The 13,796-nt window shown below is 35.3% G+C and overlaps 3 protein-coding genes across 3 annotated transcripts in view; 1 reads left to right on the top strand and 2 right to left on the bottom strand.

Moving 5' to 3' along the window:
- The window catches only part of LOC141821632 (monoterpene synthase 8, chloroplastic-like), a 2,511-nt gene extending 2,414 nt beyond the window's left edge, over positions 1–97 (bottom strand). Inside the window, exons 1-2 of the mRNA XM_074709002.1 lie at positions 91–97; positions 10–25 (exon numbers count right to left, since the gene is read on the bottom strand). Coding sequence (XP_074565103.1) covers positions 10–25; positions 91–97 — 23 coding nt within the window. The remainder of the gene's footprint in view (positions 1–9; positions 26–90) is intronic.
- Positions 98–1,178: 1,081 nt separating this feature from the next.
- LOC141821631 (CMP-sialic acid transporter 5-like) lies at positions 1,179–2,998 on the top strand. The gene is made up of 5 exons (XM_074709001.1): positions 1,179–1,197; positions 1,315–1,448; positions 1,521–1,597; positions 1,747–1,795; positions 1,873–2,998. Exons 1-5 carry the CDS (start codon positions 1,179–1,181, stop codon positions 1,921–1,923), a joined length of 330 nt encoding a protein of 109 aa, XP_074565102.1. The 3' UTR covers positions 1,924–2,998.
- A 4,781-nt stretch (positions 2,999–7,779) lies between these two features.
- Positions 7,780–10,057, bottom strand: LOC141821630 (monoterpene synthase 8, chloroplastic-like). Its single transcript, XM_074709000.1, has 7 exons — positions 9,860–10,057; positions 9,491–9,770; positions 9,033–9,423; positions 8,735–8,953; positions 8,500–8,638; positions 8,172–8,417; positions 7,780–8,076 (listed from the first exon to the last, which is right to left on the bottom strand). The coding sequence occupies exons 1-7, from the start codon at positions 10,055–10,057 to the stop codon at positions 7,780–7,782; spliced, it is 1,770 nt and encodes a 589-aa protein (XP_074565101.1).
- Positions 10,058–13,796: the final 3,739 nt, after the last annotated feature.

Below are 13,796 nucleotides of genomic sequence, written 5' to 3'. Positions count from 1 at the left end.
TATACCTACAGGTGATTATTGATTACTGAATGCAGATGGCAATTTCAGTATGGATGACTTGCTATGGGGAAATATGCAATTTCTATATACGAATCATAATTAAGACCCTATTTCTTTCCCCAGAACTTATTTCTCTATGGCTATGGTGCAATATTCAACTTTTTGGGCATTATAGGAACTGCCATTTTCAAAGGTATGTAATTTTCACTCTTAGCTTGAAATAATATGCCAAACATGTTGGTTACGCATGGATGATATACTTTTTAAATTTTTCTGACAACTAAATTACATTATTTCTAAAGAACTATCTGTGATCACAGGTTTTACTCCTTGTTGCACCAATGCCATCCACATACTTATGTGTGTTTAGTGCTAGCAAGCTTGGATTCAATAATAAGACAAGCAAACTCCAATTTGCATTTGTTATTCAACATAATATTATTTATTCTTTTAGGACTTTTAGCTAATTTTAATTTTTATCATAACACCATTTCATATATGACACAAAATGAGACAATAGGATTATGGCCAAGGTTCAAAATCTCATTCCATGTTGATGTTCTCATGGCTGGCTGAAATGAGTTGGAATTGATGCTGGTTAACATATTGCGTGTGTCAGTAAGAGGTGCTGCCAATTAACACTGACCAGTAGGAGGGGGAAGAAAAGAAAGGAGAGGAGGAAGGAAAATGAGAGGAACTAGAAAAGGTAGAGGAAGATTAAAACAAGATGAAGAAGAGGTGACACATATCTAGGTTTCCATTGTTACCCTCCTTCCATCAAAACCTTCCCTTTTGACATTGATTTCCTCTCTCATTGTGATCCCCTAACATCCATTTGAGTATTCTGATTGGTGCCACTGTCTTAATACTGGTTTCCATTTTGATTTGCTAGTGAAAAGGTAAATATGGCTGCACATAATGAAATTTCAATCCTTGGTCATCACACAAATATAAACATGTTGGCCTATTTGTTATTCAGAAAATCACATCGAGATATGAGAGTCTATTTAGTTTTTGTTCAATTCTTGTTTTCTTAGTGATTGTTTCATCAATAACTTTGTTTACTTCTGTTTTTTTAGGGCCTAGTAGCTTCAATATTCTTGAAGGACACTCAAGAGCAACAATGTTTTTGATATGCATCAATGCAGCACAGGGAATATTTCTTCCTTCTTCTAAATATGCTGGTAATTTCACTCAGTTTTTACTATTTACTATTGTTGCTTGCCAGAGTAAACATCTTATCCTATAAATATCAGTGTTTTTTTTTCACGTAGTCTTTGTTCTATTAAATTAATGGTTCGTGGCTTCTTGCAGATACCATCTTGAAGAAATATTCATCTACCGTCGCTACAATTTTCACTGGAATTGCTTCTGCTGCTTTATTTGGCCATACGCTGACCATGAACTTTATATTGGGGATTTCTATAGTCTTTATATCTATGCATCAGGTATTGATGAATTAGCTCCATAAAACTATGGTAGTTATTCAATGTCATGATATTTTTAACCTTCTTTATTAGTTCTTTTCTCCCATGGCTAAAGTCAAAGATGAGATAACAGTTGTATCATCAGAAAAGATGGAGGCTCTACGTCTCAGGTTTATACCTTTAATTATGCTTACTGTTTACTGCTGTTTGGGGTGCTAGTTTTTCATCTGTATTGGTTTTCTGCTCATTGTTGAATATTATCTTTAGTAATCTTTGAAGTACATTACTTGAATCGAGTTATGGTTGTTTCTGTTTCTAGGTTGAAAGAAGATTCTTTTGTAAACATGGCTGCTGGTGCTGCTGAAGATGTAATACGTGTATATCATACCCAGTTGCTGTGTTGAATTTGTATTAGTATATTCTCACCCATCCTATTTTCTTTCAGGTGACCCATCGCGTTGGACATGATGAGAGACAACCACTTTTGCCCATTTGATCCTCCAAAACATCTCAATGGTGTTCTATCTGACAACCAAAAATGCAATCGATCACATTTATAACCTTACTTGATCTACTGAGATTTTTTTTTATCGTAATGCCTGGATTTGGTATCACTAACATTCCTTGACCTTTTGGACCGATTAGTCTTTGGTATCAAGGCTGAAATAGTAATATCCTAACTATAATCAAACTCATCAGATGAGATTGTACATCCTAGTTTGATCATTTATAACTCATTGATGCATTCTGTCCATCTGATCATATCAACCAAAGATTTTACAATTTCATAGTGCGTACATATTAACATGAAACTAGTAGACCTGTGTCAATATCTTACATGCTGTGTCAATACCACATTCTGTGTTGGTTCTCCAAAGACATCGTCAAAGGAATAAGCATAGGCACTTAAACATATGCCCTCCACTTAAGCAAAAGTCATGCCTGTTCCTTGGCTTCTTATTAAACAGGTATATTTAGCTTCCAACGTTGAGGGGCTTATTATAAAAAAGGTGGATTTTAGGCGAGTAACATTTTACAACCAGATGCTTGGATATCTGATCTACTTATTTATGTTGCACAGTCCCTTTTATTGCTTTGCCAAAGTTTGCTTATAATTTTTGTGCCTTTACCGCGTTTGTCATCCATTAGGCTGCTTAGCTGAACATCCCTGTGTTTCTCACCTAAATTTACATGCTGGTTAAACTGAAAAGTCAGAGTGACAGCACATTTACCTCTCCTAATATTTTTTGCAACAGGTATAATTTTGGAGATCCTCTTTATCTTGCAATCGGAGCCACTAACTTGGAAATTTAATTTTCGGCAAAGAAAAAGCACGGAAGTCTTGGTGCAATCGATCTGGTGTGAAATAGCTGAATGTAGCAATTGTTACTTGAAAATAGCGAGGATGGTATTAAAAGGAAAAGTACAGTTGGGCCAAAACATTATAGTGTTGCAGCATTCGAGAACTAGAATTGCCAAGAAACCAATTTCCATAAACTTTACTATCGCCCATTATTTTGATATATTGTTCATTTATCTTAGATGTAAGTTTTGAAGCATATATCCCTATTCTTTCAATCATTCAATAATTACTTCTATATGTGTACATTTGCTTTCCTTTTTCTATTCTTGGCATCAGCATTTTGAGCGTTTGAGAATCAACAAAATTATTTAGTAAATAAACCTGGAGAAGAGAATACTACTTCAGTTTGAATAGATCATTTTGTTATGTTGCACATGGTAGTGAATGCACATATCCTCTGTTACGAATAGGGATGATAATAGGTCGGATTTGGATCGGAGTATATATCCTCTGTTCTTACCATTATTTATTATATTTATCTTCATTTTTATCTTATCAAATATTTAACTTTCATCTCCATTCTCGTATTCATGGAAGGATGAATATCAATCTCTATCCCTATATCATTGAAGAATTGAATATATATCTTATATACTAATAATTTTATTCATTCCATTTTACTATTAAAATCAATATCATCATTCAATAAAAATATATTAAAATTAATATCATATTAAAAAAAAATATAATTCAATAAAAATAAAATAAATATTTGTAGGTTAATAATGGAGAGGTTAATAATGGAGAAGTCTAGAAGGAAAGATTAGATTTATTTTTTTATTTTTTCTTTAATTGATGGTTAGTGAAATGAAAAAAAAAATTGGTAGGTTATATATATATATATATATATATATATATATGGGTATTTGGTTCGAGTAAGAGTAATTTTACTAAATCCACCTCTATATTTATATTCAAAAATGTTTATATCAGATTATTAAATTACTTAATCGGATTTAAAAATCTCTTCACATCCTCCTTTATTTGAGTTGGGTATTAAATCATCCACCAAGAAATTGTCATCCTTCAGTAAAAGATGAAATCTGCCATCATCCCAGCGGTTCCACACGGTCGATTTTACGACCATCTGTGAAATAATTAAATAAATCAGAAAGCTACAGTTGCCCACAACAGGGGAGGGCATTGCCTTGGTATAAAATTATCATGCTTAATCACGACTATATTGGTGATCCCATTGATAAAATTTTAAAGGTTATTTTGGGTGGAAACTTCTTAAAATTTCAAACATCACTAATGGATTTCTGTATGACCTAAACGGTTACAATGTGGCAAGAGCATTAGACTTCTAAATGAATGGAGTTGAATTTGGAGTGAATTATAATTGGTGCGGTCTAATGGATTAACTCATGTTAGAGTGGGTCAATTCATAAAAAATTCATCATATAGCGGGGCGGAGTGGGTCGGTTGGTCATAATTATCTTAGTGGATTAGAAAATCTTTAACCTAATACAACTGGTTGTGGGTTAAATGGATCAACAACCTATAAAAAAAATAAAAATTTGAGTATGTATATAAGGTTAAAATTTTACTTTTGAGTTGCGGATTAGGTGGATTAAGTCTATGAGTCTATCAAAAAATAAAATATTAATATATATATAAAATATTAAAAATTTTAAATTTGATTGTGAATTAGATGTTATTAAGCCCACAAACCTATTAAAATTTTCACTTTATTTTAAATTTTAGAAGAAATTTTTTTTTTTTCGATATCGGCCCCTTGGGCGGCCACCCAAGGGGCCGAGGGGCCGGGTCGCGGACCAATTCAATCCCATTATAGACCGATCCACATAGATAATGGGTCGTCGGTTGACGCATAATCACTTGAATTCCAGTTTAAATAGATTAATAAAATATTAATCCAACTCACATAAATTATTTAACGGGATGAATCAACCTAATAGATATAACCCAAATTGATGTCTCTAATTTTAACTTTGCTTCTAATTATAGCAGGTAGATATGATGTAGGTTCCATAAGAATAATAAAAGAATTTAATTTTTTAAAAATAATTATTTTAAAAATTAATTTTTAAATAAATAAATTATATTTCAAATTTATTCAATAGATAAAAAAATATTTATCTTCATAATTAGTCTGGCAAGTTATATAAAAATATACTTATTTCTCCCTCACTTTAATTTTTCACCTAAGAAAATCTAGAGTAAGTGAAATTAAAATAATTTTTTTTTTTGCTTCCATCTTATTCTATTCTCCTGATTTATTTACTCGTACGGAGTTGAGAAGAAATTTATTTGTAAATTACATACTTCATTTCTCTCTTCATTTCAGCCCGATTTGAACAATCATAAATCAGTCGACATATGACAAGATATATACACACATTATACATTCCCCCTTCTCCCAAATCTGGCCGATCGAGTTAATTACTTGCGTCTCATTCCACTCAGTTTCAAGGATAATCAACACTCCTTTGCTAAATTGGATACAGGTCAGCAAAAACTGGACGCAACGTCGACGTCCTCTCACATGGCGATTTACTTTGGTGGAGCACGCGCACAGAGAGGAGCCAACCAGTTGAAGTGGCATGCATCAACAGTTGATATATCGATTCGATCGGATGATAGTAAATTAATGTTAGGTACATTTCCAAACCTGCATCGAGAAAGGATTCATCACCAACTTTCTTGACTTTGTTAGAGTATGGGGAAGTGCACCACAGAGCACTAAGCCTGACCGGAAGTGGAACTCCATCTTTGTTAATTAATTAATTAGCATCACTGCATAAAAGGCTGCTGCCTTCTCGTGGATAATCATCAGCAATAATGGGCATCTGGTCTGCACAGTGAGCTTCGCAAGCGCAAGCATGGGGAGGGTGCCAACGAGCCTTCAAGCAGTGCTGATCATTTGTCTGGCTTTAGGGTTTCACCTAGTTCAGTCCTGTGCTGCTGTTTCATCAAGTAATATTCCTACTCCCTTTGTAACTGCTTCAGCGACGACCTTCTTCTGATCGTATTAGTTTGTTCAATTCCCTTCAGGGCCAGCTGAGAGCAGAATCCTTTCAGAGCTCGATGAGGTCCGCCAGGTATTAGTTAATATCTTCCAATCGATCGATTTTAATTGATCAAAGTCGATCGAAATTTGTTATCTGAAATTAACGCTAGCTGCAGACTGCCAGAGAGGAGGAATTGCTTGAAGAAGTCAAAGGACGGAGGAGGGTGGCCATCCAGATGAATGACTATGCTCCATCAGGTCCCAACGATCGCCACACTCCAAAGCCACCAGAATAGTCAGGTTTAGTCGTCGTCCAAAACAACTGCATGTCTGCCTTCTGTCGTACAGTAACATTTCCCCCCCTTTTGTTCTTCTGGAAATTAGGCTTACCGTGTGATGTACACCTAACATTTCGTGTTCGACCTACTGTATTGAATGAATAAAACATGACTGTATATTGCTTTGTTAAATTTCTGGAATTCATTGAAGGAAAAACTATACATCTAATTCATTTATAAAAGAATTAGATGTTAAAATACCTCTGGAATTCATTCGTCTCCCTAAAAATCTCCCTGTGCCATTGATGGACTGCTCCCGTCCCTGCCTCATTAAATGTGTCGTAAAGAGTAAGAGCTAGTGGTTGCTTGTGCAGAGGTGCAAGGACGGCCTTAGGCCGTCACTAGAGCCATGTCCATCGTCATACCCTGAAGGAATTAATAATATATACCATGGCGTTGTCTTCTACCTTTCAGCCGTGTACGCAACTCATTGCTTGCACTGGGGAAATGACGCAACTGAGCATTAATCAGATGGTTCGCCATGACTACTTGAAGATCAGAGATGTAGCTCTGAGTGAGAGGTTGCTCGAAATTTTGGGGTTTGGTTTGGGTCTTCCTTCACAATGAACACCAGGTGAGTGAGTATAGATGGTTGCCAAATTCTTTTCCCGTCTCAAATGTCGATAATAATAATTCGATACTGAAAATCAAGTTAAAAGAACTTGTAGCATTAATTAGAAAATAGAGCACAGAAATTGAATATATCTGTTAAATTAGATGAAGCTTAAATTAATTACATTAACTAGAAATGGTGATGAGAATTAAAAGAAAGATAATAAAATTTATGTCAGAAATAATAATAAGCTTTATTGATAGCAATAATTCATGACGAGAGATTGAAAGAAAATCATTAAAAAAAACAAATATCGAGATCAGTTTTATCGGTAGGAAATAGTTGCAAAATCTAAAATTAATTGTTGATAAGAAACAAATAACAATAAGTCTTATCTGTAGGTGGGATAAGTGGGATCGATATGAATCCCATTGGATTCTACGATGCAAGATTGATGCATTAACGGAATGATCATAATTTTTTATTTAAGTATTAGAATGAAATGTTCTTCAAGTTAAATCAAAATTCATTTTAAAATCTATATTTATTACTAGATGAAATCCATAATAGACTAATTCAAGATTAAAAAATATCATTTAGGATTTTTTCAGAGATTCCAAATATTTTTTTATTATTTTTTAATAATTTTCTATTTTAAAATTCAAAGGTATTTTTTATCTTTTCAAGTTAGGAGTAATTGTTTTAGAGATTATCTTTTATTATTGAATCAAATATTTTTTTTGGTAAAACTTAAAGACGAGTGATTTCTCTTTATTTGTCAATTTCTCATGTTTTATTTTCTCTATAATTCCTCTCTAAATTTTCATCTTAAAATAATCGTTATTCTATTTGGTATCCTCTATCTCCTTATCTATATTTAAATAAATTTTATTTTATTTTATCATTTCTATTTCTAATCCAGGTCTCTTTTAATTTGGTCCACGTATTTAGATATCTATAACATTTGAATTAGAAATGAAGTATGATTTAGATATATTGCATATATATTACACGTACGGAGGAGGATCTAAATTTAAAATTTTATTTTAAATCTAAAATTCTTCAGAGCCTTTATCAGCCATAGTAATCCTTTGATCCTTCCCCTGTCCACCTTTATCGATCAGTCATGGAAGATTGATGGGGTTGATCAACAGTGACATGACTTGATTCATGGTTTCTCCATCAGCTTTACCATATCCATCTCCATTCTGGTAGAAGAATTGTGACGCTCGAGCAATGTCCACTGCCACTCTCTTCAACTTCTCCTCGAACGAAGACGCAGCAGCCCGATCTCCATTCACACACCTCCAGTTGCCTCGTATTAGCTCCTTCACCTGCTCACGAGCCACACCCTCCGAAACCCCTCTCTCGTGCATGCAACACTGAATGGATTTTGGCACATCTCCTCGCTCAATTTCAGCCTATATATCATTAAACATTAATTAAACAGCAAGATCAGAGACAGCAGCTGCATGCATGATTTTAACAATCTCTCTCTCTCTCTCTCTCTCTGTACCGTTGAAGTAGCTAAGTCGTTATAAAGTCGACCAAGCATGGACGAGGGCTTTGCAATGGCAGGGTACTGTGAGAAACGCTCCAAGTCTTGCTTGGTTAAGTCGCCGGCCATGCAGTAAGCATTTGTGAAAATAGCAGGGCCTGATATGGATATCCACGTGTTGTCCAAATATTCATTAAGCGTGGGTTTGTAACCTCGGTGATACCATTTTGCCTCCACCAGATATGCTTTGCATAGATCTGCCCACTGAAACATGTAATCATGCATATGCATGTTCCTCCCAAACTGAAGAACAAGGAGAGTAATTAAATTAAGTACTACTACTTACTGATCTCTTGAGGTAAGGTATTACGTCCAGTCCCTTCTCCTTCATCACCTTATAGCCATCGTCGTTTATCGTGTTGAAAAGCGCGAGGAATAAGATCTTCATGTAGTCTGGCAGTTGGTCGATCGCGTTAATATCCCATCTGAAGTTCATATTTCCAACAGCAGAAGTAATTAATTAGCTGGTGTCTTGTAAAATATATATATTCTGATCGATATGATGTTAAATTTCTCTTCACCTATCAACGACACGAGTGAAGAGCTCGAGCTCATCCAGGGTACCATAGACGTCGTAGACATCATCGATCATTGTGACAAAGCAGTTTCCTTTTGTTTGTGCCTCTCTAAAGCTCCAGTGCTCTGGTTCAAATGCCCAGCCCACGGTCCACAAGTAGTTCTCCGTCAATCTGTCTCTGGCGAATGGTAATTTCTCAACAACTCCGAGTTTTGTCCACCAGCTATCATCGATCGATCATTCAGTCTTGTACTTGATTAAATAATAGAACTAAGTATATTTTATAATTAAACTTAATTCACCTGGAGAGAGCACTGAGTTCTTTCTTGTAGATGCTCTGGACTGCGTTGAAGTCCAGCTTAGCAAATTCAAGAAGAAGAAGAGGGTTGTCGACGACCATGACCTCTCTTTCGCATGCTTCAATGAACCACCTGGCGTGCAGTCTCTCCATCCTCCAATTCAATGGAAGTTCGAGAGCATGTGCCGCTTGCTCTTTAAGCTTCATATCACTATCAGAGCCTTCTTCCGAGAGATTCTTGAGGTGTTCAGTCGTGAACTCCATGGCTTCATGCAAAACCATCTCTCCATCTTTTTCATAATAAGAAGCTTCATACAGACTCAGCATTCCTTCTGTGTGGTCCTTGAGACCTTCTCTAAAGTCGCCTTTCTCATCTCTGAATTCCTCGAAAATATCTGCATTCAGAAAGAGAATTAATTAATATATATATAACACATAAAGATGTGAAATTTGATCAAACACCTTCAGAAATGGAGAAGCCATTTTCCCTGAGAAGCCTGAAGAGTAACGCGGAGGCGTGAAGGTTATCCTTAAATGTCAAGCTTATCTCTTCTAAAGACGAGTGAAGATTTCTTAAAGAGCCTTTAATGTCGTCTTTGAAATGATAAGCTACTCCGAGCTGCTGCAGGTGGTCGATCAACCGGAGCTGCTCTTCCACTTCCTTCTTTTCGCGTATCACTTCTGCAATTCTCTCTTTCAGTAACATCAGTCTCTTTGTCTGGTCCTTCTCCTCCACCTTCGACTAATAAAATTTTGATTTTAATTAAACTTAAATTAAACCATCAAAACGAAAGAAAGATAAACAGAGGTGATCGAGGGAGTTCTCCTAACCGGAGATTCAACAGTGAGTGACTGTATGTAGTCATTGCTCCACATGTTGGGCTGGTAATGGGCCGATCTTCTCGCCGCCTTCGGCGATTGCATATCGGCGGTGCACTGGACGACTGGGAGGCATGGCTGCTTGGCGGCGGTGTGTCGCCGGAGAGCACGGAAAGGGAAGAATGATGGTGGAGCGAGGAAACGAGACATGTTAACGGGATGAATGCCAAATTTTTACTTGGATTTCCAGATGATCTGAGGATCGATGCATTGAACTGGACGGCCTGGGGGCAGTATGTATACAAATCGGGCACGTGGCTCGTCTCTTTTTACCTGTAAAACATTTCTTCATATTTAAAATTCAAATTTTAATTTTTTATATTATTATTCTGAATATTATATAATTTATCACATTTATTATTTCAGATGAATAATACCATACGTTATGTTAAAATTCTGAATATATTTAATACCATACCTCTAAAACATTTCTTCATATTTAAAATTCTTATCGATCACACATTCAACTCTAAAAAAATTGATAAATCCCAGTTAGCCTCATTGAGGACGGGTGATCGATTCGGTCCCACGGAAATTTTCTATCGGCCATCAGGGTAAATCAGGAAGTGCACGTAGCAGCCAGCCCAGACGTCCAACATCCTTTGATTACGCTCCCCGTTTGAAGAAAAATTCCTGCAAATACGTCATAGTTGGGGATCGAACCGTAAATACCTGGGTGACAATCTGAATGTCCTACCGCTGCACCATTGACCCGGGGACACACATCTAACTCTAAAAAAAAAAATGATAATTCCAGTTAGCCTCATTGACTATCTCTGGGGGTGACCGGTCTGACCCCACGAAAGTTTTCCACCGGCCACCCGGGTAAATCGGAAAGCGCATGCAGCGGCCAACCCAGACGCCCAGCATCCTTTGATTACACTCCCCATTTGGACGAAAATTTTTGCAAATACGCCGTAGCTGGGGATCGAACCGCGAGTACCTGGATGATGACCTGAATATCCTACCGCAACACCATTGCCCTGGGGACCACACATCCAACTCTCAAGTACATAGCATATATATGTGGTATTAGATATTTACATTTAAAATTTTTGAAAAATTAGCCCTCAAGTCTTGGGAGGTGAATAAGCCTCATTGACTATCTACCAGTTTTCCCACTGGCCACCAGGGTAAATCAGGAAGCGCACGCAGCAGCTAATCACCCCAGCATCCTTTGATTACACTCCCCATTTGGACGAAAATTCCTGTAAATACGTCGTTGTTGAGGATCGAACCGCAGGTACCTAGATGACGACTTGAATATCCTACCGCATCACCTTTGCCCCAGGGACCACACATCCAACTCTCAAGTACATAGCGTATGTGGTATTAGATATTTACATTTAAAATTTTTGAAAAAATAGCCCTCAAGTCTTGGGAGGTGAATATCATCTAATTAACTCCGGTCACTTTTATATTTAATTCTCTTGATAAGCTTCTTTCTCACAGTACGAGACGTAGTTAGGATTTAAAATTATTTAAGATTGATATAACAAATTAATTAATTTAAAAATATAAATAAAATAAAATAAATATGTGAATATAATTTTTCTAAAATATATAAAAAATATTTAATATTCAATACATTTAAAATGATGAAGAAAAAAATATATTATTAAAGTTGTAATATTGTTCGATTCTTTAATTGTTAGAATCAAATTTATTAATTATTATATCGTTATCAATTTTTTTAATCTAACATACTATTCTTTTTTCATTTTGTTACGAAAGCTATTCTAATAAATTTTATAGTTGAAAATGCTAGTTTTGTTATTAATAATAAAAGCTAAAAGAAAGCGAATCAACATATCAATTAAATAAATATATTAGATTTAATATATAAATAAATAATATAGCATTATTAAGTGGTAGAAATCTTATGCATTGAAATTAAGAGGATAGAATTTTTTAGCAAGTTGATAGATGTTATCAACTTAAGCTTAAAATTTTCTTTAAGTTTCAAAGTACAATTAAGCTTAAGAAGTTTAACTGTCTCATCCTCGAATCTACTATTAAACTTTTCAACTTAAAAATCTATTATAATAATAAATAGATTAAATTGATAGTGGTGTTCAATTGTGATTTAGTCATTTTATTAACAAGAACTACCTATAACAAATTTATAACGAGCTTTCATGTGAGATATCTTAATGTCATATTTGTCACAAACTTTTTTCACATTACTAAATAGAAAAACAAATCCTTCTTCTTTTAAAATATGAAACAAAATTTTAGTAGTTGAAACATAGTTCATTGCATTTAAAATATCTAAAGATTTCTCTTGCAACAAGAAAACTGACATCAACATCAATTTTAGAACATTTGTTAGGTTCTTGATCACTAGAATTCGATATATCAATATTGGACGGAGAATGATCCCGACTTGTTAATTGATGTCTGCTCTTTTGATTTAAAAAATCAATTGATAATTTTTTTTCATTCCTTAAATTTATTATATTAAAGTGAATAAATGTTTTCCTTGAACTCCACTCTAATTTATATCTACAAGTATAATATGAAAATAACTCAAATACTTAAATGATATCCAATAACAGAATAACATGATCTACCTCGTACTATTTCCAATAATAAGTTAGATAACCAACCTAAATTGAAATCTAATAAAATATGTGTAATTCCGAAAGAAAAAAAAATTGGGCTCTCTCTTTTTAATTGAGTCATTTTTGCAAGAAATTTGAGTTATTTTAGAACCCTTTTGCATAAGCTTCAAGATTAACCAAGCAAATATTATGATTTAGAATTAAACCACAAGTAACATTGCTTTGTTCGGCCTACTAGTTAATTAGCAAGAAGAACCTCCTACTACTCAAATTTACTAGGATTTAATTTAAACTTGAATTCTATTATGTGCTTATCTATTGTCACCGATCAACATGGGCTCAACATCAGCAACGAAGAAGATTAATGCAGTCGACATGGTTTGAAGTGGCAACTGAAACCTATCAACGCTCACAATCAAAATGTGTCATTCTAGTTATCATTCAAAACTGATAATGTATTGGCTCTAGCTACTTGTAGTTGCCCTACCCGTGCCGATACAATATCGCCTATGGCTTGGTAGTATCACGTAGTACTAGATGTGTATCATCTTGTCTCAGCCAGCAAAAGCAGAACAGAGTGAATCTCGAAGGTCATGAGGGCATACCTAGTGAAGTTTTACAAATTGATAGTGTAAAAAGGTAGAGGAAGATGACATGAAGACTTATGGGTCATAAGCAACTCCCACGAGCTGCGTAGATGGTTCCTTTGGAGTTGTTGCTACCAATAAGTCTGGAGTGAAATCCCAACGAGAATGAAAATACTCCGTTGATTGCCTCAATCTTGTGTAAACTCTACTGTTGCCAATGGCGAAGCCAGCTCAGGCGGTCTACCTAGGCTGATCCCAAATTGTGGGTTATGAATGCCGATGTTGATGTTGCCATCCGGGCTAATCTTCCTCGCTTCTCTTTTCTTCCATAGTAAATCGGAGTTTATCTCCTTTCCAACGCCGTTGAGTCTCCAGACTACAACTCAGATAGGCATGAATGTGGCTCCACCCTTAACTGTTACTAAGGGCAAAGTCCACTGTGATTTCCTCCTTTCAACTAGTAGGGCCCATCCTGAAAGGACTGTCAAGCTGACAATTTCATCTTTTGTTGTCAACTTATGGCTCATTAGCATCATCGAAGAGTCAGAGACTGACTACACCCTCTCAAGCTGTTCATACTCTGTCTTATCACCAACTCCATTCCCATAAGAAAATTAACTCGATTTTAAGCACTCGATTTTGAATAAGAGGTATGAACATTATGAACACTTATGGCTCGTAATGTTGAATGCCCACCGCCTTAATAAAGAGACATTTAAGAAAAAAGCACAGAGGCAA

This window comes from Curcuma longa, chromosome 2 (assembly GCF_044706935.1).
Source record: "Curcuma longa cultivar G26 ecotype Majalengka, Jawa Barat chromosome 2, ITB_CL_G26_1.1, whole genome shotgun sequence".
Lineage (NCBI taxonomy): Eukaryota > Viridiplantae > Streptophyta > Magnoliopsida > Zingiberales > Zingiberaceae > Curcuma > Curcuma longa.
The sequence above is the reverse complement of the archived record's forward strand: the minus strand, read 5'-3'. Positions and strand labels throughout refer to the sequence as shown.

Coding starts and splice junctions, on each gene's coding strand:
- LOC141821631 (XM_074709001.1), top strand. Junction 1,449..1,520: donor TCTTTATATCTATGCATCAG/GTATTGATGAAT, acceptor CTTCTTTATTAG/TTCTTTTCTCCCATGGCTAA. Junction 1,796..1,872: donor CTGCTGGTGCTGCTGAAGAT/GTAATACGTGTA, acceptor ATTTTCTTTCAG/GTGACCCATCGCGTTGGACA.
- LOC141821630 (XM_074709000.1), bottom strand. CDS start 10,057: ATGTCTCGTTTCCTCGCTCCACCATCATTCTTCCCTTTCCGTGCTCTC. Junction 8,954..9,032: donor GAACTCAGTGCTCTCTCCAG/GTGAATTAAGTT, acceptor GATCGATGATAG/CTGGTGGACAAAACTCGGAG. Junction 8,639..8,734: donor TTCACTCGTGTCGTTGATAG/GTGAAGAGAAAT, acceptor TATGAACTTCAG/ATGGGATATTAACGCGATCG.